Consider the following 21,985-nt stretch of genomic DNA (forward strand, 5'->3'; position numbering starts at 1 on the left):
GATCTTTTCCCGATCATCTTTGCTAACAAGCATGAAAAGACAGATACACAAACAGTGCAAAGCACACTTACTCCTGCAAACTACAGAAGGGTAAGCTACCGTCCCTTCTACATCATCATCTACACCCACACATCCCCTCCTTCCCACCAAACGCAATGATGACAACTAGTCAATCCATTCAATGAAGTTTACCTATACCCGCCGAGCCCCCCTCCCTGATACCCTACCTGTGTTTTAAGTCCAGGAATGACGGGTTGTGGAGTTGCAATTAAAAGCCTCTAGTAACTCGTCAGAGTGGAAAAGGTTGTAATGGGGCTTCCGTGTATTGGATGAGTTCACTCGTCTTGGGTGGATGATTCCGGTGCCGGCGGGAAGGGCTTGAGTAAAGACGGCTTTCTGAGTTTCTGCGTTCCCTTCAAGACAATTTATCGCTTTCGATGATCTAGTAGCATGAAAGTTCCTTTTGCTGACTTTCGATAAAGTAGGTTTGAATGTTCTTGTGTGTGTCGAGAGGAGACTGTCGCGATTCAACATTGCGGCGGCCAACATAGATAGTCTATCAATCATAATTGTTCTATATCCACTTCTCTTATTTCCAACTGCTCGTTGTGCTTTGTGTCTCTTCACATTGGAGGCTTCTCGTTTCCAGCCTCTGCTGTCGATATTGGTCTCGAGTCTTTACACGGAGAAGTGGTTCCTTGTGCTTGACCCTACTCTCCTATCGAGTCCCCGTGTCACTACGTTCATGAAGTCATCAACCTAGTCTTATACATCATGTCCTAAAGTCATTTGCTTGAGAGTAGCAAGGCCTGGAGAAATGATAGGATCTGGTAATGGAGTGAGAGATGGTCACACATTTCTCATTCTGCATAGCGCACGAGCAATGATGAAATCAATTCTGTCGATGGGAAGTGAGTTGTATGATCATCCTATACTCTCCTCATCGAATCTTGAAGGTGATGGGTACCTAATGTGTTGAAAGTAGGGAAGTGACGATGAATCAATAACGGCTCAAAAAGGAAAGCGCGAAGTGAGGGTCGCGTGCATCGGCGCGTCGCACTCTCTCGAACCTTGATTCTCTTCACCTCGACTCTTGCCCGTCGCATACCAGCACCTTCTCGAGCAAATCATGGAACACAATCTTTCAGATCCTAGCGACTGGCTAAATACCTCACTTACACCCTTTGCCGCACTTGAAAACTCTCTACGATGTCAAGTATGCAAGGACTTCTTTACAACGCCCATGGTCACCACTTGCTCGCATACATTTTGCAGTATATGTATTCGCCGCTGTTTGTCAGTTGATGGCAAATGTCCTGCATGTCGCGCCAACGATCAAGCTAGTAAATTGCGCAGGAATTGGGCGCTGGAGGAAGTCGTAGGCGCATTCAAGACGGCTAGACCTGTTGCGCTGGAGATTGCGACAAAAGACAAGAAGGAGAAAGAAGATGCGCCGAGTCGACCAAGCAAGAGAAGGAGGACAGAGAGACACAGCGGTGGAAGTGACTTGACTGTGCGCACTACGAGAAGTCAAAGCAAGAGGACACAACAAGTCGATCAACAACCCACAACCCTTGATGGAGCCGACGAAGATGGTAGTGACGCTGAATACACCGAAAACGGCAGCACACAACCAGAAAGACAACCCACACCAGACGACGGACTAGTAGCCTGTCCAATCTGCCAAACCCGCATGAAAGAAGAAGTCGTCTTCAACCATATCGGAACCTCAGCCTGCACATCTCCCTCACAAAAACAAAAGAACCCCCCACGTTCTTCCACAACACAAACGCCACAACCGTCAGCACCTCCAAAACCAATCCCAGACCGCCTCGCCGAACTAAACTACTCCCTCCTCAACGACAAAGCCCTTCGCAAAAAACTCGCCGAACTAGGTATCCCCACCACAGGTTCCAAGAACCTTCTCTCACGCCGCCACACCGAGTGGGTAAACCTCTGGAATGCAAATGTTGATGCAGGAGCCCCACGCTCTAAACGCGACCTCCTCGACGAATTGAGAAAGTGGGATCGAAGTATTGGTCGCGAACCAGATCAATTTGGTACAAGCAACCAGGTTATGAAAAAGGACTTTGATGCTAAAGCGTGGAGTACTGGAAACAAAGACGATTTTACACGTTTGATCGAGCAGGCGAGGCAAGGGAGGAATAAACAACAAACACAGCAAAAGAAGGAAGCAGACGAACCAACCAAAGAGACAGAGACACAGCAAGACATCATGGAAGTCGACAAGCCAGAAACCTCACAGACCCACCTCGAGCCAGAGAAGGATCTCCCAAGCGGCTACCACGACGCTACACAACCACAAGAAAATTTCCCAGACGCAGATCATCCACCACCGTCTGGACAACGAGTCGAGCCTCCACCTTCAATCACCAAGGAAACCTCTCTGCCTGAAAAGTTTGGGACTGAAGCAAAGACGGTGGATATGTTTGAGGTGTCGAGTCATCCTGTTGCTGATGTGGAGACTATGACGGAGAATAGTGGGCATTGAAGTGTTTGCTGAAAAAGTGAGAGGTCGAAGTGGGAAGGATGGCGATTTTGCTATACTCGGGATGGCTGAAGTTGATATGGGACGAATCATTCTTGCTGTTGCTTGTAGATGGCTAGCTATAATGACCAGACACTCGACAATCAGACCATTCTTGCTGTCTCTTCGATATGCACATACTATTCTACAAGCTTCGATCACCATGACATGTTGACTGTATACGAAAACTCGTCTCGGGAGCATATTCTGCAAAACTCTATCAATACACACATTGCACCTGCTTTCTCAGAAGAAGACTAGTGATCAAACCCCCGGAGAAAGGAATCGATATCTGTGCCTTCAAGAAGCTTTCCTCAATCAGAGCCTCCATTATGAAATTAAAAATTCGCGAATAGTGACAAGAAGACTTGTGTTACACTCTTGCCAGACACTGAGCGAATCAAGTCAATCTCAGCAACAACAGCATCATAGTGCAAAATGGAAAGCAGCGAATTATTGGATCAGAATTGTGGATTAAAGCAATGACCAATACCATTCAGCGCCATCGCCATGTCTATGCGAAACCTCGTAATCATTAGTTAGAAGCGAAAAAAAAAGGGGGGGGGGGGGCACATCAACAATGCCATGAGAGCAAAGAAGAAGAGAAACGAAATGAAAAAACAATCAGCGAGAAACTCGCCAACAACAAACCCCATGTATGTACCCACCGTCAGTAAGCTCAATCATGAACATCCTTGAGCTGAAAACGTACGTATGGAAAGAACAACGCTCGTAACGCCACAAAGATGAAAAACAGCTAGAGTGCCCAGTCAGCCAGTGATTCACACTGATCATTACCCAAAAGACCTGAAGGAAAGCCGGTTCCGCAGGCCTCGGTTGGTACATCCTTGCCGAACAGCTCATCAAAGTTGTCGGAAGACTCTGGCTTGTGATTCAAGTGAGTCATATCGATGAATCCATCTGGCAAGTTACCGGACGCATTCTAAGCATCTGGCTTGTCGCTCAGTGCCTCTATTTTGCATTAGTGGATGTCAAAGAAGTGTAGTCAGAAGATGGGCACTTACGTGGCTGATGAGAAGGTGAATCAAGTCTGGCGCGTTTATGAGTAGGATACTCACTTGCACGCACGTATTGAGGGTCTTGAGGATGAGATTGTTGATGCTGATCATGCTGTGTTTGAGGTGGTGAACGTGGACGATCCATAGTACCTGCTTGAGCGGCAGCGGCCTGAAGTTGACTTATGGCAGCAGCAGGAAGAGAGTCGTTGGCATGGTCTTGGGGTACAGGCTGAGCATTGGTAGGAGGCTCGTGTTGATGTTGGTGGTGTTGATCGTGTGTGGATTGGGGATAGACATTAGATGGTGCGCCATGACTCTGCGCAGGAGATGGATCAGGATAGCGATGTTGTTCGTGATGGGGGTGGTGATCATGCTGAGCAGGTTGCTGATTGGGGACAGGATGATAGATGGGACCTTGCTCCTGATGTGAAGGCTGGTTGTCCGAGATTGAGGCAGATCGCATAGAAGCCTGCTCAGGTGCAGGTGGGAAGTCGATGTTCTGGTCGGATAATTTGGACTGCAGCAGGGAGATGTAGTTTCTCAAAGCCAAGTTCTCATGCTCAAGAGTCTTGTAGTTCCCCTCCATGACTAGATATTGCTTTAGATCCTCCTCGAGCTTGTTGATGTGCTGCTCCTTGCGCAGACGGAAAGCGCGCTGAGCAGCACGGTTTTGAGCAGCACGCTTTGTGTTAGAAAGCTCACGCTGAGCTCGTCCCTTCTTGCCAGCAGCAGGACCTTGTGCATTGGCATCCACGGCGGGGTCGGGATGAGGATGGCCTAGATCCGGACTGTCGTGGGTCATGGCGTATGGTTGGATGGCCATGACTGGATCGTGTTGATGGTGTGGAGGTGGTGGATGCGACGGGTGAGCAGCGTAGGTGGTGGGAGCAGCATGCTGGTGAGGTTGCTGTGGTTGAGGAGGGGCATGGTTGTTTTGAGCTGCGATGAGTTGGTCGCGCAGACCTGGAAGCGTGCGCAGTCAGTTCCTGTTTGAGATGCACGAAAAGTCAAGCCCGGCTTACTCATCTCAAAGGCTTGCGAGTCCTGTATGCTCTGTCAGCAAAGCGTGCTTAGACTCGGTTTGGTGATTAGTTACTTACAGCAGCCGAAGACATGGTCGTCGTTGTGGTCGCGCTGCCGGCGTCACAGAATTGGTGACTGCGCGTGTCAGTACTGCCATCTCGGTAGAGGCCATGTCGGCGGGGATATATGTCGACAAATTGGTTGCTTGACTTACCTCGTCCTTGGTTGTCGGGTTGGCTTAAACAGGCCGTGATCACTAAGCAAGACTTATGTAAGACGCCGCCGTCAGTGCCTTCCCCAAAAGACGACGCACATCCGACCCCGCCTTTTGCTCCGTCGGCTCCATCGCCATCCGCTTTTGTGCAACTTGCATAAATGACTACCGACGCTCTTTCCTCTCTTGCTTCCTCTTCTGCGCTGCTGCATGCATTCGAATCCTGTTCAATCCCTCGATGACATCCGGTATTCTATCGAGTGATTGTGAGCAGGAGCAACAATGCTTGTCTCTTTGCTGTCAAACTCGCTCACTGTGAACCCGAATCATTTGTCACCGATTGATTATAGTCAAGTCACGTTGTACGACTGAATGTCTGACCGGTATTGGTAGATACACACGGACAATAGCCAACCCCTGGATGAATCCTCTCAGCAGGTGCTTTCCGGAGTGGAAACCATCGTGTATCCCTGCAGTCAAGAAACGAATAGAGTTGTGCTATTGCAAGCTCTCTGTAGACAAGCACAGGAAGCCATACTTTATTATGACTCTCGACAGTCTCTTTTTATAGGGAGAGTATAAAGGAGAGCAAGATTCTTTCTGCGTAGATACAATGTCTCCGGTTTCAATGTGTCCTACTTGATGTACCACAAAAACGCAGAATAGCTCTTCAAATTATTGGATTGTCCGGTGAGAGCCTTGATATTGTAACCTATCCCTGGACGAGTACAAGAAGTCAAATCATATCATGCCTTTTGACGACCCCTTATTCTACAGATACTCTACGTGAGATACTGTCCTCGACTTTTTGGACCCACATCTCTGCTAACGTTGCCAGTTTCCTTGAACTTATTCCAATGCAGAATATCTTAGATTCTATGGAAGCGTTCACTGAGAGTCCTTACAGAAGACAGAGTGATACAGAGTCGTTGTGGAAGCCAACGTTTTTATGACAAAGAAATGACAACAAAAACGATTCAAGATCAGGACAGACTTCGCTTTGCCAGATTTCAAGTGAAAGACGGAAAATTCAAGTGAGTGCGAGACGACGGAATTTTTCTGTTTGCGCCTCATAAATTACGCACATCTCAATACCCGACAAGAAACTCACACGGAGAGTCTCCTCTGCTCACGTCTTCTTTCTGTTCTGGTGATACAGCAATGACAGCAGCAGCGACAAACATGAAGAACATAAGATGGGAAGACCGCACCAACAGAATAGTCATTCTGTTCAACAATGAGCAGTTTGCGCTGGCCAGAAAAGAAGTGCGCGTGCTTCTTGACTATCCTGAACTGCATCCCTTATGTCGAATCCGATGCCTGATCGTCCTTGCCCGAGCTGTCGAAGACCGCTACCAAGCTCAGGTAAGCTTGACGCTCTTTTATGCTGGCGATACCATTCTGACCGCTTTTAAGATGATTTACAATGACGCCAATCGCATCTGGGCTTTCATAAGACGTCGATGGCCTCCTAGAAACACTTACAGAAGGGGTAATTGCCTCATGGCCGAAGCGCGCCGCAAGCTCGACGACCTGCGTTCAGACATACTTGCAGATGAGCCCAATGATGACGGCTACTTTGATGGACCACCAAAGTGGCGACCCGAACCCGCAAAAGAAGAGAGAGAGCGTTCGACCGAGTCTGTAAGGGTTCATCCGTTCAAGAAAAACGCTGAGATGACTGACCAGAAGAAGGGGAATTCTCTGTCTGAGGTTGACGACGAAAGTTTTCTCGACAAGTTGAAGAGGCTTAGAGCAGAGACATACGCGCCCATCTCCGAGTACAAACTCGACCAGGGTTTCTGTGTCGATCCGCGTGTCTTTTTCAGTATCAACATGGAGTGTATCTCTGTCGAGAAGTCTATGATGGTTTGCGACATTATCGAGGAGCAAAACAGATTCTTTCCTTTCTGGCACACTCCTGGACAAGCCGAAAAAAAGAAGGCTGCGATTCCTGGTTCGTCAGTCTCCAATCCTCGTCAAGTACAAGACCGCAACATTGCATTGCCTGGCCGATCAATCCTACCTATCATTGAGAAGGAAGACACCAAGATCGACAAGCCCAAGACGATCCTCAGAGATGTGCCTGATGAGCTGAGTTCCGACGAAGATGCCGCTGGAGGTAAAGTCGAGAAGCTTACCATGACGGAGATCTTTCATTGGGATCAGTATGAGGAGAGCTCCGAGTCTAAGCTTCCATCACCCACCAAGGTCAAGCCCTCAGCCTCGCCCAAGCCTTCACGTTCTCGTCCTGCCTCCTCGGACCATTCTGCTTCAGCTCCTCAACAAGCCAACGATGTCAGCGCTCAGGCCGAAGATTCTCGCTCATCGAGCACATCTGTGCTTGGCTTGAACCAAGTTGAGCTACCTCATTCATTGAGCGCACCTCTGCCCGAAACTTCGAAGAACGTGGAACCCAGTCACGAAATCCCTCAGTCGACAAAGAAGAATCGCCGCTCTTCAGTCAAGGGTGTCTTCAAACTCAGTGTCAACAACCTCAAGAATCTCAAGACCGCCACCATCGGAGAAGTCATCACTCGTGACAGAAGACGCCTTCCGACTGCCAAATCTTCGCTCGAGGCTGTGCTTAAGGCTGATGACAAGAGAAGAGCAGCTGCTGAGCGTGACAAGAAGAACAAGACGCAGAAGAAGTCGTCTGGACAACTCGCATCAGACGCAAACACTTCTGAAAGATCAGGACGACGACTATCGATCAAGTGTTCGATGAGCTGCTTGTTGAGTTGTTCATGGTGATTACAGCTTATTCAGAATAACAAAGCATGCTGTTCAAGATTGGAAGTCATTGAGATTGAGGTTGGATATGGAGATTGAGAAGGAGTCGGCACTTAGACCAGTCTTTTCCAACTTGGTAATTAATTTTTTCTTCTTTAATGATTTTCTTATCCCGATCTCTTCGTGTGCTCAAATTTCGTGCTGTAAAAATGCACAGTAATAACAAGTAACAGGATAACGTCCACTGAGAAGTCACTGATCATAGACTCTCTGTGGACATGTCTGCGTTTCAAGTAAAACACTGTGCCTTTTTATAGCGTATAGTCTGCTCTCTGCGTAGTTGAAGGATGATGGACTGAATCAGGAGTCACAGAGTTTGACATATAGGGAATGTATACTAGAGTCTGTAGCTCCCACCGTATCCCGACTATAACTACGGGCCAAATGTAGACTGCGAAAAGGCGTTGTTGTTTTGAAAAGCAGAGGCATGTCCCGAGAGATTGGAGAACGATGGTTTCGATTACAGAATTTGACATACCACTTCAAAATCTCTCTTTGATGTAGGTGTTGATACCATTATTATTCTAAACCACTGTTTATCCGGTATGCCATGCGGGTATAGTATCGACCAGAACACCCCCTGATAACGCCATGGAAGCACAAAACCCTTGAAATAAACCACGCCAAATTACCCACAGCTTGACCGACCCCAGATCCGCCTCCCCAACCGTCAATGCATCTTTCCCATTTCCACGTCTTGACTTTCTTCCCAATCTTCCCAATCAGCAGATGATCCCACCTTGCGACTGATGAAGATACCGATGCTCGTCGTTAGCACGGCAATTAGGAACCAACTTTCAAACCATGCCTCAACAAAACGTCCTTCCAATGGTGCACCCAGAGCCTCGCTGATGACGCTGCTCACCTCACTAGGCAAGTTGCTCCTCAACAATAGTGCGGAAGAGATGACATATGCACCGGCGACTTGAGAGACGACAAGCGGCAGTGCAGATTGTGCGCGGGCAGCTAGTTTGGGGAAGAAGCGAGTGAACAAGCGGAAAGTCTGGAGAACGGCGTTGAAGGACAGCAGGAGCATGACACCTGACAGCACGAAGGATATCTGACGAGACCAAGCTTCGCGATCCAGTGAAGGGTCGTAATGAGTAGTGAGCAAGGCGAGGACATTGTTGATGGGGTCTGAAGTCGCAAATGTCGTGTTTGGCTGCCACCATCTGCGGAGTGAAGAGACAGTTGTCGCTCCGATACGGTAAAGACAGTAGAATGAGAAGCCGAGATTGAGCACATTCAACAGACGTCCAAGACTATTTTGCGATCTTTGCTGTGTTGCATATCGAGTTTTCAGAGTTGCCAGGGAGGAGGAAAGAGTCATCGTCATTGTCTCCAATCCCGAGATCTCCATTTCCAGGCTGCGTTGCTCATTTGTGTCGGAATTGCCCTTGATGGAGCCTATCATTCTTGTCATGATCCCGCCCTTGTCTTGCGGTGCTTCAGACATTTTACGCTCCAATGCACGTAGACGACTTTGCTTGACTGCTAACATATCTTTGGTCGCTGCCAGCCCGCTTTCTTTACGCGCAATATCGCTCTCACGAACCATGCGGTGTTTCACGCCGAATGTCTGCCAGATAGAGGACACTGCGGCAAATCCAGCAAGAGAAGCCATGAGAGAAATTCCGATGATGCCAACACGCTCAAGACATGCCTCTACGAAGTCAAAGTCCTTGTCCTGACTCGGGCGCCCCGCTTGCGAATGAAGAGATGCTGGAAGAAGTGATGTATGCGGCACATACCAGAAGGCGAGAAACCAGAAGCCCAGCAACAAAGCCTCGATTGTGTATCGGAGGGTCGGACGAGACTTGCGTGTGTTAGGAGTGGCATATTCTGAGCGAGAACGTGATCCAGTAATGAGAGTGTGTACTTCCAGACTTGGTATGATGATAATGATCAGGATGAGTAGTGAGAAGAGGGTGACGCGCAATGCCAGTCCTCGAGCTGCTGGATTCAGAAGATTTGAGATTTCACACAGAATCAGCTCCACAAGAACAGCCGATAGAGCGATCGTTGTAGAAAAAGTGACTGCAGCTATGCGCTTGAACGTGATGGTTCGCAGTGAGTTAGATCCATGGTTGTTTGTGCGTTGAGTCTCCCGATTGAAGAATGGTATGTTCTGGTCCTTATGCGAGTTTGATGACGCAAGATGCGGCACGACCTTTTGCCATACAGCGACAGCAACAAACAAAAAGGTCAAGGCAAATGGCGCTGATGATAAAGCGATGGTAGATGGTGGGAAAGAGTCAAGTCTGCGCCGAAGATAGGCAGGCTTACACTCGTTGCAATCATCCAGCGACGGAAGCATTTCCCGGGGCTTGTTCGGCGTGAGATTCCCAGATGGCGGGGAGCTCAATTTTGTATCAGGTTTGGTAGTACAGTAGGACAAAGTTCTTCATAGTAGGTGCAAGTTCATAGGAAGAGAGTGTTTCGACAATCTTCAAATGAAAATCGACCAAGTCCACGTCAGCCGTTGGACGAGGGAAGTGTCAAGTCGTGTTTGCAAGTGGCTGGTGACGTTCCCGGGAGTCGGACTTTGAAAGCCGGTAATGACGCTCCCAGCTGCTTATCTCCTTATCTTCCAACGTCACCTCTTGATTGCAACGTCTCTAAAAACCACTTGAATTCGATGCTTTGGACAGGACAGACGAACTTCGAAGTTTTACTCAACAAGTTTGAGATGCAATTTCCTAGGGTTAAACACAAATTTGTGTATGTGCAGAAACATGCCGTGGTGTTGACATAGCAGGGGCGGAGCCACCCCTGCTAGGATCTACAGCCTAAAGTTGCCACCATTGGCAGGTTCAGCTCAAATCGGACTTGACAGCAAGGGACGTTTGGAACATCGGAATTGCCTGAAACATACAATGATGCTTCGTTTGTCACTTTTCCTTGCTCTCCTGAAACCATGCTTCTTTCCTCGCCTACTCGAGCTCCCAAAACTGCCACTTCCAAAGTCGTTTCGTTGACATGATGCACAATACTTTCAGGAGATATAGCATTGCCATTGAGAGTAGAAGAGAGGATCAATTTTTGTGTTCAACTCTGCCTTGATGTTTCTGGTTGGGAGGTCAATGTGGACTCTCGAATCATACCTATGATAAGGCTTCAGACAATCGAGATCCTCACAACGCCAATGCCACAACTTCATCAAGATAGCACAAGTAAGATAGGCATAAATATAATGAGACAATTTTCATATTCCTATGAATAAAGATATAGCTAGGAAACCCGAGTTATAGAAAAGCCCTCAGAGAGGAGGATACAAGAAGAATAGTAATTAATAGACAAGTATAAAGGAAAGTCATTAGCCCGCATGTTATGCGTCAGTAGTTAGTAATATTACACTGGATCGGATAGATCGAGATGTATGCGCGTGAGATGAGATACGAAAGTGCGTGAGCCTGTGAAGCCTCGATGCCTGTGAAGCCTCAATGGCTTCAGACATTCCAGTTGATCGAGGATCGATCAGGGGACCGTTCAGACATACACTGTAGTCCAAGTTGTCTCAACAGGCTGGGCAGCAGGGGTGGTGCAAGCTGCGTACACAGTCACAGTTGGGTAGGATCCAAGTCCGGCTCCAGCGGCTCCAGCGGCGGCTCCAACTGTGGAAGAACCGATGACATTGCCAGCTGCGTCAACAGTCTGGTAAACGGTCTCGACGGGAGCTGCAGCACCTCCGCCGACTGTGACGGTAACAGTAGGCTGCGAGGCGTAGTTCTGAGGGAGAGTGATGGTCTCGACGCTGGGAGCGTAGGTCATGGTGCTAACTGGCTGAATGACAGTCACAGTTGCGCCTGAAGGGTATCCGGTAGGACCAGCGTATTGAGTGACGGTCGAGACAATTGTGGTGTAGACAGTAGCGACACTGGTTGCACCGACGTATTGAGTGGTAGTAGCTCCAGCCTGGGTGACAGTGGTTGTGATAGTTTGACCAGCAATCACAGTGGTGGTAGTGACACCATTGCCAGAGTTGTCCTGCACCTTCACGGCAGAGTCGAAGCCATCCATGGGAGTGGCGTAACGAACATCGCTGTAGAAGGAGCAGCCAGAAGCTTCGGAGAAGGTTGTGCCAACACACTGAGCTGAGAGGGAGCAGAGATCAACGCAGTTGGAGAGGGTCTGGGGAAGACCGTTCTCAACGGCTTGACGCTTTTGCTGAACTTCGGATAGCAGATCGAATGTAGTGCCGATCAAGAATTCCGAGCACGAAATTGCAAAGGTGATCTCGAGGTTGCTAACCAAGACGCCTCCGTTCAGCTTAGGGCAAATGAAGCTCTCAGCTGTGACGTTGCTAGGAGCAGCAGGAGTGGTGGAGTTGGTGCTGTTGCTACCAGCACCAGTACCGGTCTGGCCTGCACGAGAAATGACCGTAGCGAAGGTCGAGCCTTGGGTAACAGTAGTAGAAGACTCATCGATCGATGTGAAGAAGGTACACATGCCATTGTCGTACTCAGTACCAGCGCAGTTAGTGTTAGCTGCACATGTTGTCAAGCATTCATCAAGGGTGGCTGTGGCTCTCTTGGCCAAAATAGCGAAGTCAATGGTGATTCCAGAGCGTGAAACATTAATCTCGATGAGGAAAAGCACTCCGTCGATAGTCAGAATAGTTGAGGGAGTTGAGACCGCAGCACCGGAGGTAGTTGAAGAGACACTGGAAGAAGTACGGGAAGCAGAGCCGGTAGGACGAGAAGAGGTGGAGTTTCCTGCACCAGTGATGCCAGCAGAGCGAGTGGAGCTTCCAGTGGCACTACGAGTGGAGTTGGAGCCGCCGACTGGGCCACCAGAGGGAGTAGCGCTTCCGGTTGCAGAGGCGGTGGTGTTAGCAGAAGATGAGGCACCAGGACGGCTCTCGACAAGAGCAAAGTCGGTGCCAGGGGTGGAAGTCTCAGAGTCCTGGTTGACGCTTGAGTAGTACTCGCATCGCTGAGTGTCATCGGAATAACTGGCTCCGGCGCATTGAACGTTATCACTGCAGGTGTTCAAGCAAGAGCCGATACCTGAGGCTGCCTGTCTCTTTCTTGAGAGCTGCAGAGGGGTAACATCGGAGTAGCTATATAGCTGTTAGACCGAGGCTTCAGTGACAAGATTTTGATAAAAACTCACGTAGTATCATCCATGATAGTAAAGACCACGCCGGCGTTAGTCACCATGGCTCCGTTGGAGAAGGTAGAGCTAGCCGAGGAGGTAGTAGAGGTAGCGATAGAGCTGCTGTTGGTGTAACCACTGCTCTGAGCGCTGACAGCGCCGAGCAGGGCCATCAACGAGACGGCAAACTTGGCGGCCATTGTTGATAGAACGAAAGAATAAGAACACTAAAAGCGAGTGATGTTCTGGTCGCTGGTCGTCCTGATTGTTTGCTGACTTGAGTGGATGAGAAGAGGAATGAGTCTGGTCATGCCCTCTCTTTATATCCATGCCATGTCCAAAATAACAACACCTCAGCTGCGTCATTACAAGTGCAAGGATTCCGTGTCTCACGACGAGCTGAGCAGCCGCTGAGAGACAAGACCACCATTCATTTCGCAAGAGCTCCTATGGCACGCAGGAGCTGCAATACCCAGGAGCGGCAATTTTATCGACCGTTATGCACGTACGATGGAGTATGGTGTAGGCGACAAAGAGCGATGGCATGGCGAAGGAGTAGGATCGACCCGACAGACAGAGTCCTCTGTTAGACTAGTGAAACGTGCGCGGCGAATGGGTATAGATTTTGGAGGATATGGTATGATCAACATGAGAAAGTGGAAAGAGATGTCTTACTGCCATGCGGCTCAGATGTCAAAAGCAAAGAGGCAATGAATTTACCGGCTTTGCTGTGGGGTGTAGTGATGTTTGCCTCCCTCCTATAGGTTGAGGGTCGAGTTCGTGGGGATTTCTATCATAAGAATTAACGGTTGTTAGTCCACCCCAATCACAACGTCTTTCCTCTGTAACAGATGAAGGATGGTATGGTGTGGAGCGCTGTCATGACGCATCACTTATTGTATACTGAGTATGGAATATTTTTTCAGAATATTTTTAATCAAGTGAATAGTGAATATAGCCAATTTGACCGACCGTACATTCTAGTATACATCATCTGGTTGATGTCGAATGTGATCAAGAAAGAGATGCAGGTTTGTGTTCCTGCAGAAGATCAGGTACTTCCTCCACACGTGCTTGGCATGCATGTTTCAGCTCAGGGCCAACATGCAGGAGGAAGGATCGGCGCAGGTCGCGCTATTGGACAACTCGACGCTCCTCCGTTTACTCCCGTTACGACTACTACACGGTGATATTCTGAATCACTTGTCAGATTGCGTATGCAAACATCGGCATCCCGAAGTGCTGAACATTTGCCCGCCAATCGCAGCCGCCTCGCGACTACATCCCCATCCACACAATCTGATCAGATCGTGTTGCCGAGCATGTCAGACATCCAAGACCAACGGGCTTGGAAGAGGATGGAGATGTGAGGAGATGCCAGACGCTAATTTTGGGAAGAGGTGAGTAGATCCTTGGCCAATTTGGCATGATTGATGTTGGAGAGAGTGTCCGCCTCCATCCAACGCGTCTCGGTATCCAGTCAGTCAACAACGACTTGATCGAGATACGCGATCTGAAGCGGCATATCCTTTGGCGAGGACGGCTCACTCAATCTTGAGGACGTTCAAGGAAACTGGGATCATTGTTGACCTTGCTCTCGAACTTTGTCCACCAGGCTTCAAAGGCCTTAAGCGGGACAGTATCACTTCCAAATGACGCAAGAAAATTGAAAGCGTTGGCAATGATACGCTGTGCGAGAACTTTTGTTGTGACTGGTGAGGCGGTGGCGGATTGTCTTGCTGGCACCAACTGTGTTGAAGATTTCGCCTTTTGCTCTGCCAGCAATGCCTTGACCTGCTCAGCAGGTTGTATCTCTATGCCAACAACGATGGCAGGTCCTCCTATTGCCACGCCTTCCGGGGTCTCATCCAACATGAGCTGGTCATCTCCTGCGCCTTGCGCAACATTGTTGCCCGTGTTGATCTTGAACATGGTCGAAGGCCTCAACGACGACAAGGCGCCAACCAGCTTGAACTCGGTCGATGGTGGAATCTGAATGAAGATTGCGGCAGCGGCATCGGGTGGCAGCTCGTTGCCTGGTAGAGAAAAGACGGCGATATGGTTAAAAGCTGGTTGCGACGGGACCTGGAAGGCGTATTGCGTCGGAGAGATGGCCTGCGGTTGTGCGTCTACGGGACGACCAGAAATAAGGAGACCAAACATGACGGCGTGCTGTCAACAAGATTCGAATTGCGATATGTACAGTGATACGAATGACTTGACTTGTGCGACCTTCTTGTTGACAAACCCTTCAACTTGTAAATTTATCGTTGCCCTGAGGATTCGAGCTGTGGGGCCAGCTCTGAGCTCTCGTGTGACTGGCACTTTCTCGAAGCCACCGTCACCAAGCCTCGGCCTCCTTGGTATACACCGCAATTTGTGCAATCCATCATCTCACCAACCATCATGGACATGTTCTCGCTGGAGAAAATGCGCGACATGTTGCCTTCAATGCCCTCGATAATGTCCCCAACCAGCGAAAAGGCACCAGATGCGACCGCTACAGAAAATGCAGACGCAGAGATAAGCCATCACACTCAGCCTGACAGTAGCGAACCCATCAATTCTTTGGATCCACAACCCATTGACGAGTCGAAACCTAAATCAAATCTCGACCTCATCAATGAATGCGACAGCTTCCCGTACTTCCAATCAACTCCTCAACTCTATCTCAACCACGTTTCAACATACTATCATCTGCGTGTCGCTGCTTATCCCGAAACAACTCTTGGCTATATCTTACCTTCTGTCGCTGAAGTTCTGCGGGGCCTCGAAGAATGGGAGTTGGACGATGATGAGCGAACCCTTACGCTCAAAGCTGGTGAGGACGAGCCTACTCGAAGTGCGATCCTCGCCAGAACCACAGCTGCCATGCGCGCAATTGGTCACTTTTCAATCCTCAAAGGCTGGCGCAACGAGCTCTACCCAGTCTATGGACCTGCGCCTGCCAGAGAACTGCTTTTCAGCATCGAACGTGCAGCCAGTGCCCTTTTCGGCGTCGTCACCTATGGCATTCACATGACTGCTTACACAAAGTCTGCTTCTGGTGAATTGAAGATCTGGACACCACGTCGCTCCAAGACCAAGTCGACATATCCCGGTATGCTTGACAACACAGTCGCAGGTGGTATGGCTACTGGCGAGAACCCCCAGATCTGCTGTGTGCGTGAAGCAAGCGAGGAAGCTTCTCTGCCAGAAGACCTGGTACGCGAAAAGGCACATTCAGCAGGCACTGTCACATACTTCCACATCAGAGACTCTCGCGCTGGAGGCGAGACGCGACTTCTACAACCAGAGTGCCAATACATCTTCGACCTTGAGTTGCCCGAAGACATCAAGCCAAAGCCTTCGGATGATGAGGTTGAGGAGTTCTATCTGATGGGAGTGGACGAGCTCAAGGAGAAGCTCAAAGCCGGCGAGTTCAAGCCGAATTGTGCTGTTGTGTTGCTCGACTTCTTCATCCGCCATGGCGTTGTGAACGCACAAAACGAGCCTGACTTCATCGAGATTGTGAGCAGGCTACACCGCAAATTGGATTTCCCTACAGCTTGAAATCAGGGGTAGATAATTTACTTTCATGTCCAGAAGGCTGGTCCGAATGGTCATTCTCATTTACATTTTGAGCATGCATATCTATCAGAGAATTGTTCCAATGAGAAAATGTCTTAGAAGTAGATTCAAGCAAACATAAGCCCACCATACACCGAATTTGGATCAATCCATGGCTGGAGTCTCCTCAACTTCCCTTCAATGTCATTATTGACCATATATCAAACAAAAGTACTTCCAGATCTTATCACTGGTCGTACTGTGACACATAGTGTCGCCTAACCACTTTACGCAAACACCAGGAGGCACATGGTGGTTATCGTGATAGTCGGATATTACTGCCAGGGTCATACCGCAAACAAGCTGACTTGCGCCAAGGACAAATTCGGCTCAAGACGGAAGGTACGTCATGGGCGGTGTGGTTCAACATGTTGACTTTCTAAGCAGGCCCTACCAGCAGAAAAGCTTCCACCAGTTGGTACTAATAGTTAGTAGAGCCGCGCAGGTAGGTTTTGTAGCCTTCATTCCTCTAACAGAATACATTGTACCACCAACATGGACTTTCCTTCGAACACCCCAGAAACAAATGAGTACGCAGCCCTCAAAGCGTTCCTCGACGATAGATCCTCGCTCGACGAAACTGTCAAGAACTTCACATCCAACTCCGACTCGTCATCCGCGGAAGACAAACTCCTACGCTCTTGGGATGCGCTAGGTCTTACTGCTTCCAAAACGCCCTCGGATTCGTCTGCACAAGACAAGCTCGTCTCCTTCCTTACTGCTCTCCGCGACTGCGACACGAAAGTCGGGGATGTAGAGGGCAAGACCGTTTCCTGGTCTTCGTTCCCACTTTTCGGTCGCCAGATTCGTGAACACTGGAACTACGACGAAAGGGCTGCACAAGAAGACAACGAGGTTGCCTGTATGTGGGCCAACGCCAACGCTTTCGCTGCGCGCGTCACAGCCACCGCATCTGCATTCGACAGTTCCGACCCACGCGACTTTTCATTATACGCAATCTGGGCATTGAGGGCGGCGTTAGAAGACAAAGATGATGTGCCCGATGCCACAGTACGAGCAGCCGCAATGTGGATATTGTATGCTGGCGAAGTGTTGAGGAAACAGAGCAAAGGCAAGAGAAGCTACGAGGGCAAAGTCGCCCAAGCAGGGAACAAGTACCCGAATAAGGAGTGGAATGGGTTCGAGATGGACAGATGGAGGAGTTGGAACAATCGCTTCGCAAACATCAGCGAGGTGTCGCCGTATCCTGAGATCAAGGATATTGCGAAGAAGACGAAAAGACACATGGGTGATTTGGCGAACTGCTGATTTGATTGAAGGATAGACAATCCAACTGCTAATCAAAACACTCAATCATCCAAATAGGCACACCACAACATCAAACGTAATAATTCGTCCCGGTCGTTCATCATACACATCGCTTTATACCTTGCCGTCCTGCTTCATCAAATTTGAGACGCCTTTGATCAGCATGCTGATCGGACCGTCGTGGGCCCTTCGCATCTCCTTCCTCTCGAAGCGATGCTCGGCTCGAAGTTCACGCTTCTCCTGACGGTACTCTCGCTTCTCCATACGGTGCTCCTGGCGAAGCTCGCGCTTCTGTTGTTTCCGCTCACGCTTTGCTGCGCATTTACTTTGACATGTCGATCGGGGAGTGTGCATGTTGACGTTGTTCGTTCGGAGTTCCAGGTTGGCATTATTGGAGCTGTATGAAGGAACAGCTCGAACATCGGACGTTCCTTGATTGTCAAGATATTTTGATGCATCGATGTCTTGGCTTGAGGTGATATCTTTCGATCCTTTCTCGACTTGCTCGTAGGCTGGAGGAGGATCCAGAGGCTCGCTAGAAGCAGCACGAGAGGTAGTGATTGGTTGATCCTGCACCAGCTTGGCGCCGGTCGACTCTTGTGGATTGGCACGACGTTTGCAGCACATTATCGGTGGTTGAATAGTATGTCTGATGAAATAGAGATTGTTGTAGATATTGGATGTTTGATTGAAGAGCTGATGAAATGGTATGAATAGAATATTAAGGAGCACTGCTTATTTATCTCTCTTGAAGGTCATCTCTACAGTCTTATCTCAAAGACATACAAGTCGTGGGCTGTGCTACATGGATGTCATACTCGGAGGACGTACTTCTCGCTGCCTCGTCCGCTTTAGGAAAGACTGCAAAGCTGCGGAGGGATTCAACGCCGACCCATGGCTGTATAGCCACACAGCAACCGATCTTTATCCGTTTTGGTACTGATAGCTCTCGCACGTAAGAACAGGCAGCGGAGGAATATATATGAGAAGATAGCTCCGAGATCTTCGTCGGCCGTAATTTCGCGCGCGCGGTGCTCTTGAATTTTGTCCGCTGTCTACCAACACAGAGGATGATGGCTAGACAATCACGACTCATGTCCGGACGTCATGAGCCGCAACAATTCCCCCGTCCACGACCAAGGATACCAGCGGCGACGACACAGTATTCGCCATTGGCCAGTGTTACCATTCTATTTGAGTATCCTCTTCGAAACAACAGCTTCGTCAAGTAGTACCAAATCCGACATCAGGAGCGTATCTGAAACGCCAAGCCCTAAACACCTCATGCCAGCCGCTCAATCAAGCCTTTGTGACTTGACAAACATCGCATGTGCACGTTGAGAGTCTAGATCATTGGTAACAGGATGTTCACAAAAACCTCTCCAGGGCAAGCCCAACTCTGCCTTCAATGTTGGCAGCAGATCGTCAAGGAAATCCGAGCGGAGTATTGCCAACTTTGGCTGTGAAACTCGACATATGACTCTAGCTGAGGGGTATGCAACACTAATGCGTTACAGCTTTGCTGCAAAAGAATCGCGGGATAGCTGGATCTTCGGGCGAAGGCCAGGCAAGTACATAATCGCGAGGTTTGCAAGCTTCGACATTCGAAGATCAGTCCACTCATTTTTTTTTTTTCGATTCGTTATAATCTTCTTGAGCAATCATGCGGTATTCCATTGCTGCATTGTCTCTTGTTTCCCCAGCGCTGGCGCTGCCTACGTTGCCTTTTTTGAATGGTGGTCTGTTTGGTGACCTCTTCTCGCATGCACATGGCTCAGCTTATGCCGAGGCACCGGCATACAATGGTGGTTCTACTTATGGTAGCGAGTCTGGTCCTACATATGGAGAATCACCCGACTACGGCAGTGGACCTGCCTATAACAACCAAGGATCTGCATACGGCGGTACTGCCCCTCAAGGAAGTGGCATATCTTCTTCCGTAGTAGATGCAGCATCTGCTAGTACAGGCATGTCCGGATATGGGATTGCGTCTTCCAGTGCTGTATATAACACCACCACAGCTCCGACCATTGTTCCAACTACTGCTTCTCCTGTCCCAGCAGCTTCATCAAGCGAAGTTTCCTCATCTGCCGGCGAGCAGACTTGCGACAGTCCTGATATTATCGGCTGCCAAACATCATCTGGCTCTTCTGCTTCTGAAGTCCCGGCAGATAGTGTGGGCGTCTACGATTTCATCATCGTAGGGGGCGGCACCGCTGGTTTAGTGATCGCAAATCGATTATCAGAGAACACAGACACGTCAGTCGCTGTCATTGAGGCTGGCGATCTGGTATTCGACAACAAGAATGTGTCCGATGTAGATGGCTATGGCTTGTCTTTTGGAACGGCAATTGACTGGCAATACGAGAGCGTACCTCAAGCATATGCCGAAAACAAAAGCCAGACAATGAGAGCTGGCAAGGCTCTCGGTGGGACCAGCACAATCAATGGTGAGTCTATCATTACGAACAATTGAGCTTGATATCTGACGAGACTCAAGGCATGGCTTACTTGAGAGCTCAAGCAGCTCAGATCGACGCTTGGGAGCATCTCGGCAATGACGGCTGGAATTGGGAGAGCCTACTGCCTTACTATAAGCAAAGCGAACACTTTCAGATTCCTACTGAAGAACAGTGTTCAGCTGGTGTCAATTACGACATTAGAGTTCATGGAACGACTGGCTACCTCAGGACCGGATGGAACACTGGTCTTCTTGGTGAGGACGTCACTTCGCTCGTAAACGCCACATACACTTCTACTGGATTGCCATACATCCCAGAACCTAACGGTGGTTCCATGCGTGGCTTCACTCGCTATCCCGCGACCGTAGACCGCGAGCTTAACGTTCGTGAAGACGCTGGCCGTGCTTACTACCTGCCTATCCAAAACAGAACCAATCTGGACCTCTACACAAACTCTTTTGTACAGCGCATGACCTGGGATGGATCTTCGACGAACTCAACCCCTCGTGTCGACGGAGTACAATTTACCGATGCTTCTGGAAAGCAAAAGACTCTTAGTGCTAAAAAAGAGGTCATTCTTTCGGCTGGTGCATTGAGATCACCTCTCATCTTGGAATTGTCGGGCATCGGCAACTCTGCGTAAGCATGATTAATTTATCTAAGAGACTTTGCAAAACTGACTAGGAATAGTATTCTAGAACAACATGGCATTGACGTCAAAGTTGACCTACCAACTGTGGGAGAGAATCTCCAAGACCAGACCACGGGTGCTGGTGCATACAGCTCCAACAAGAGCTTCTCAGGCACAGCCGACTACGTCGGCTACTTCAGCGTCGCGGACATCTTTGGCAACGACACTTACGACTTCAACTGCACAATCAGGGACAACATACTCCAATATGCTACATCTGTCGTAGAAGCCTCCAATGGTGTGCTCGACCAGAAAGTCATGGAGAAGTTGTTCATGATCCACTATGATCTCATCTTCAACCAACAGATCCCTATTTCCGAGATCCTGCTCTCTCCTGGAGATGGCAGGATGGATTTCTCGTACTGGGGTCTGCTTCCTTTCTCTCGTGGTAATATTCACATCCAGTCCAATGACTCTACCACTCCTGCTGCTATCAACCCCAACTACTTCCAGCTCGACTATGACTTGAAGCAGCAGATTGGCACTGCCAAGGCAGTGAGAAAGTTGGCTGGTTCTGATGCTCTTTGTGAGGTCGTTACTGGAGAACTCAGCCCTGGTCTCCAAAGTGTGCCCCTTGATGCTTCTAACGAAGTCTGGGCCAAGGCCCTGAAAGAAGGCTGTAAGTATTCGTACTTTGCAAGGAAAAAGCAGACGCAGTTGCTGACTCGCTCTATTAGATCGTTCGAACTACCACTACATCTCCACAGCAGCCATGATGGCTCAAGACCTCGGCGGTGTAGTCGATACCAATCTCTCAGTATATGGCGTTGACAACGTGCGCGTTGTCGATGCCTCAGTCATTCCTTTCCAGGTCTGCGGTCATCTGACTGCCACCATCTATGCGATTGCAGAGAGAGCTGCTGATGCTATCAAGCAGCGTTACTACTGATCTATCATCCCTCTTCCCCACAGTCTCTTGTTGTTTCTTTTTTCCGAGTCGTTCCTTTTTGTAGCGAAAAATATAATTCCTTGTTTGTCTCTATGATTTGTGGGAAGAAAAAATCGTGCCAAGGAGTTATCCTTGTAGTATGAGAGCTATCCTTGTAGTATGTGAAACAGGTGGGTGTTTCATTGAAGCTCAATGAATCTTAGAACCCTTGGTCTGTTTCGAAGATGCGAGTGCGTGCCAACCGAACCGCTGGTCAGAGCCTTTGAGATCTCAAATCGGTGCAATGCCAGCGTTACACTGCCGTACCTCGTCACTGGTCCCTTACGATCACGACGAGCTTATGCCGCAACCAACCCAATATCCAACACTAT

General features: G+C 49.1%; 10 protein-coding genes across 10 annotated transcripts; 5 read left to right on the forward strand and 5 right to left on the reverse strand.

Annotated features, from left to right (window-relative positions):
- Positions 1-1,138: 1,138 nt before the first annotated feature.
- On the forward strand, positions 1,139-2,227 carry M437DRAFT_13519 (DNA repair protein rad18; the record flags this gene model as incomplete). Its single annotated transcript, XM_041018716.1, has 1 exon — positions 1,139-2,227. A coding segment is annotated over one exon (1,089 nt), but the record flags the coding sequence as incomplete, so codon positions are not given.
- Positions 2,228-3,982: 1,755 nt separating this feature from the next.
- On the reverse strand, positions 3,983-4,940 carry M437DRAFT_18084 (uncharacterized protein; the record flags this gene model as incomplete). Its single annotated transcript, XM_041018932.1, has 2 exons — positions 3,983-4,282; positions 4,911-4,940. Coding segments are annotated over 2 exons (330 nt in total), but the record flags the coding sequence as incomplete, so codon positions are not given.
- A 1,025-nt stretch (positions 4,941-5,965) lies between these two features.
- M437DRAFT_87474 (uncharacterized protein) lies at positions 5,966-7,558 on the forward strand (the record flags this gene model as incomplete). The annotated part of the gene is made up of 2 exons (XM_041028646.1): positions 5,966-6,169; positions 6,221-7,558. 2 exons carry the CDS (start codon positions 5,966-5,968, stop codon positions 7,556-7,558), a joined length of 1,542 nt encoding a protein of 513 aa, XP_040876591.1.
- A 709-nt stretch (positions 7,559-8,267) lies between these two features.
- On the reverse strand, positions 8,268-9,914 carry M437DRAFT_56688 (uncharacterized protein; the record flags this gene model as incomplete). Its single annotated transcript, XM_041023096.1, has 1 exon — positions 8,268-9,914. One exon carries the CDS (start codon positions 9,912-9,914, stop codon positions 8,268-8,270), a length of 1,647 nt encoding a protein of 548 aa, XP_040876592.1.
- Positions 9,915-11,086: 1,172 nt separating this feature from the next.
- On the reverse strand, positions 11,087-12,894 carry M437DRAFT_56532 (uncharacterized protein; the record flags this gene model as incomplete). Its single annotated transcript, XM_041023067.1, has 2 exons — positions 11,087-12,659; positions 12,713-12,894. The coding sequence occupies 2 exons, from the start codon at positions 12,892-12,894 to the stop codon at positions 11,087-11,089; spliced, it is 1,755 nt and encodes a 584-aa protein (XP_040876593.1).
- Positions 12,895-14,242: 1,348 nt separating this feature from the next.
- Positions 14,243-14,860, reverse strand: M437DRAFT_56331 (uncharacterized protein; the record flags this gene model as incomplete). The annotated part of the gene is made up of 1 exon (XM_041023037.1): positions 14,243-14,860. A coding segment is annotated over one exon (618 nt), but the record flags the coding sequence as incomplete, so codon positions are not given.
- Positions 14,861-15,157: 297 nt separating this feature from the next.
- On the forward strand, positions 15,158-16,246 carry M437DRAFT_56672 (uncharacterized protein; the record flags this gene model as incomplete). The annotated part of the gene is made up of 1 exon (XM_041023092.1): positions 15,158-16,246. The coding sequence occupies one exon, from the start codon at positions 15,158-15,160 to the stop codon at positions 16,244-16,246; it is 1,089 nt and encodes a 362-aa protein (XP_040876595.1).
- An 819-nt stretch (positions 16,247-17,065) lies between these two features.
- M437DRAFT_18277 (uncharacterized protein) lies at positions 17,066-17,479 on the forward strand (the record flags this gene model as incomplete). Its single annotated transcript, XM_041018947.1, has 1 exon — positions 17,066-17,479. A coding segment is annotated over one exon (414 nt), but the record flags the coding sequence as incomplete, so codon positions are not given.
- Positions 17,480-17,686: 207 nt separating this feature from the next.
- Positions 17,687-18,199, reverse strand: M437DRAFT_56259 (uncharacterized protein; the record flags this gene model as incomplete). The annotated part of the gene is made up of 1 exon (XM_041023018.1): positions 17,687-18,199. One exon carries the CDS (start codon positions 18,197-18,199, stop codon positions 17,687-17,689), a length of 513 nt encoding a protein of 170 aa, XP_040876597.1.
- A 1,342-nt stretch (positions 18,200-19,541) lies between these two features.
- M437DRAFT_56323 (putative glucose oxidase) lies at positions 19,542-21,614 on the forward strand (the record flags this gene model as incomplete). Its single annotated transcript, XM_041023035.1, has 4 exons — positions 19,542-20,022; positions 20,073-20,673; positions 20,725-21,344; positions 21,403-21,614. 4 exons carry the CDS (start codon positions 19,542-19,544, stop codon positions 21,612-21,614), a joined length of 1,914 nt encoding a protein of 637 aa, XP_040876598.1.
- Between the last annotated feature and the right edge of the window lie 371 nt (positions 21,615-21,985).

This window comes from Aureobasidium melanogenum, assembly GCF_000721775.1.
Source record: "Aureobasidium melanogenum CBS 110374 unplaced genomic scaffold scaffold_24, whole genome shotgun sequence".
Lineage (NCBI taxonomy): Eukaryota > Fungi > Ascomycota > Dothideomycetes > Dothideales > Saccotheciaceae > Aureobasidium > Aureobasidium melanogenum.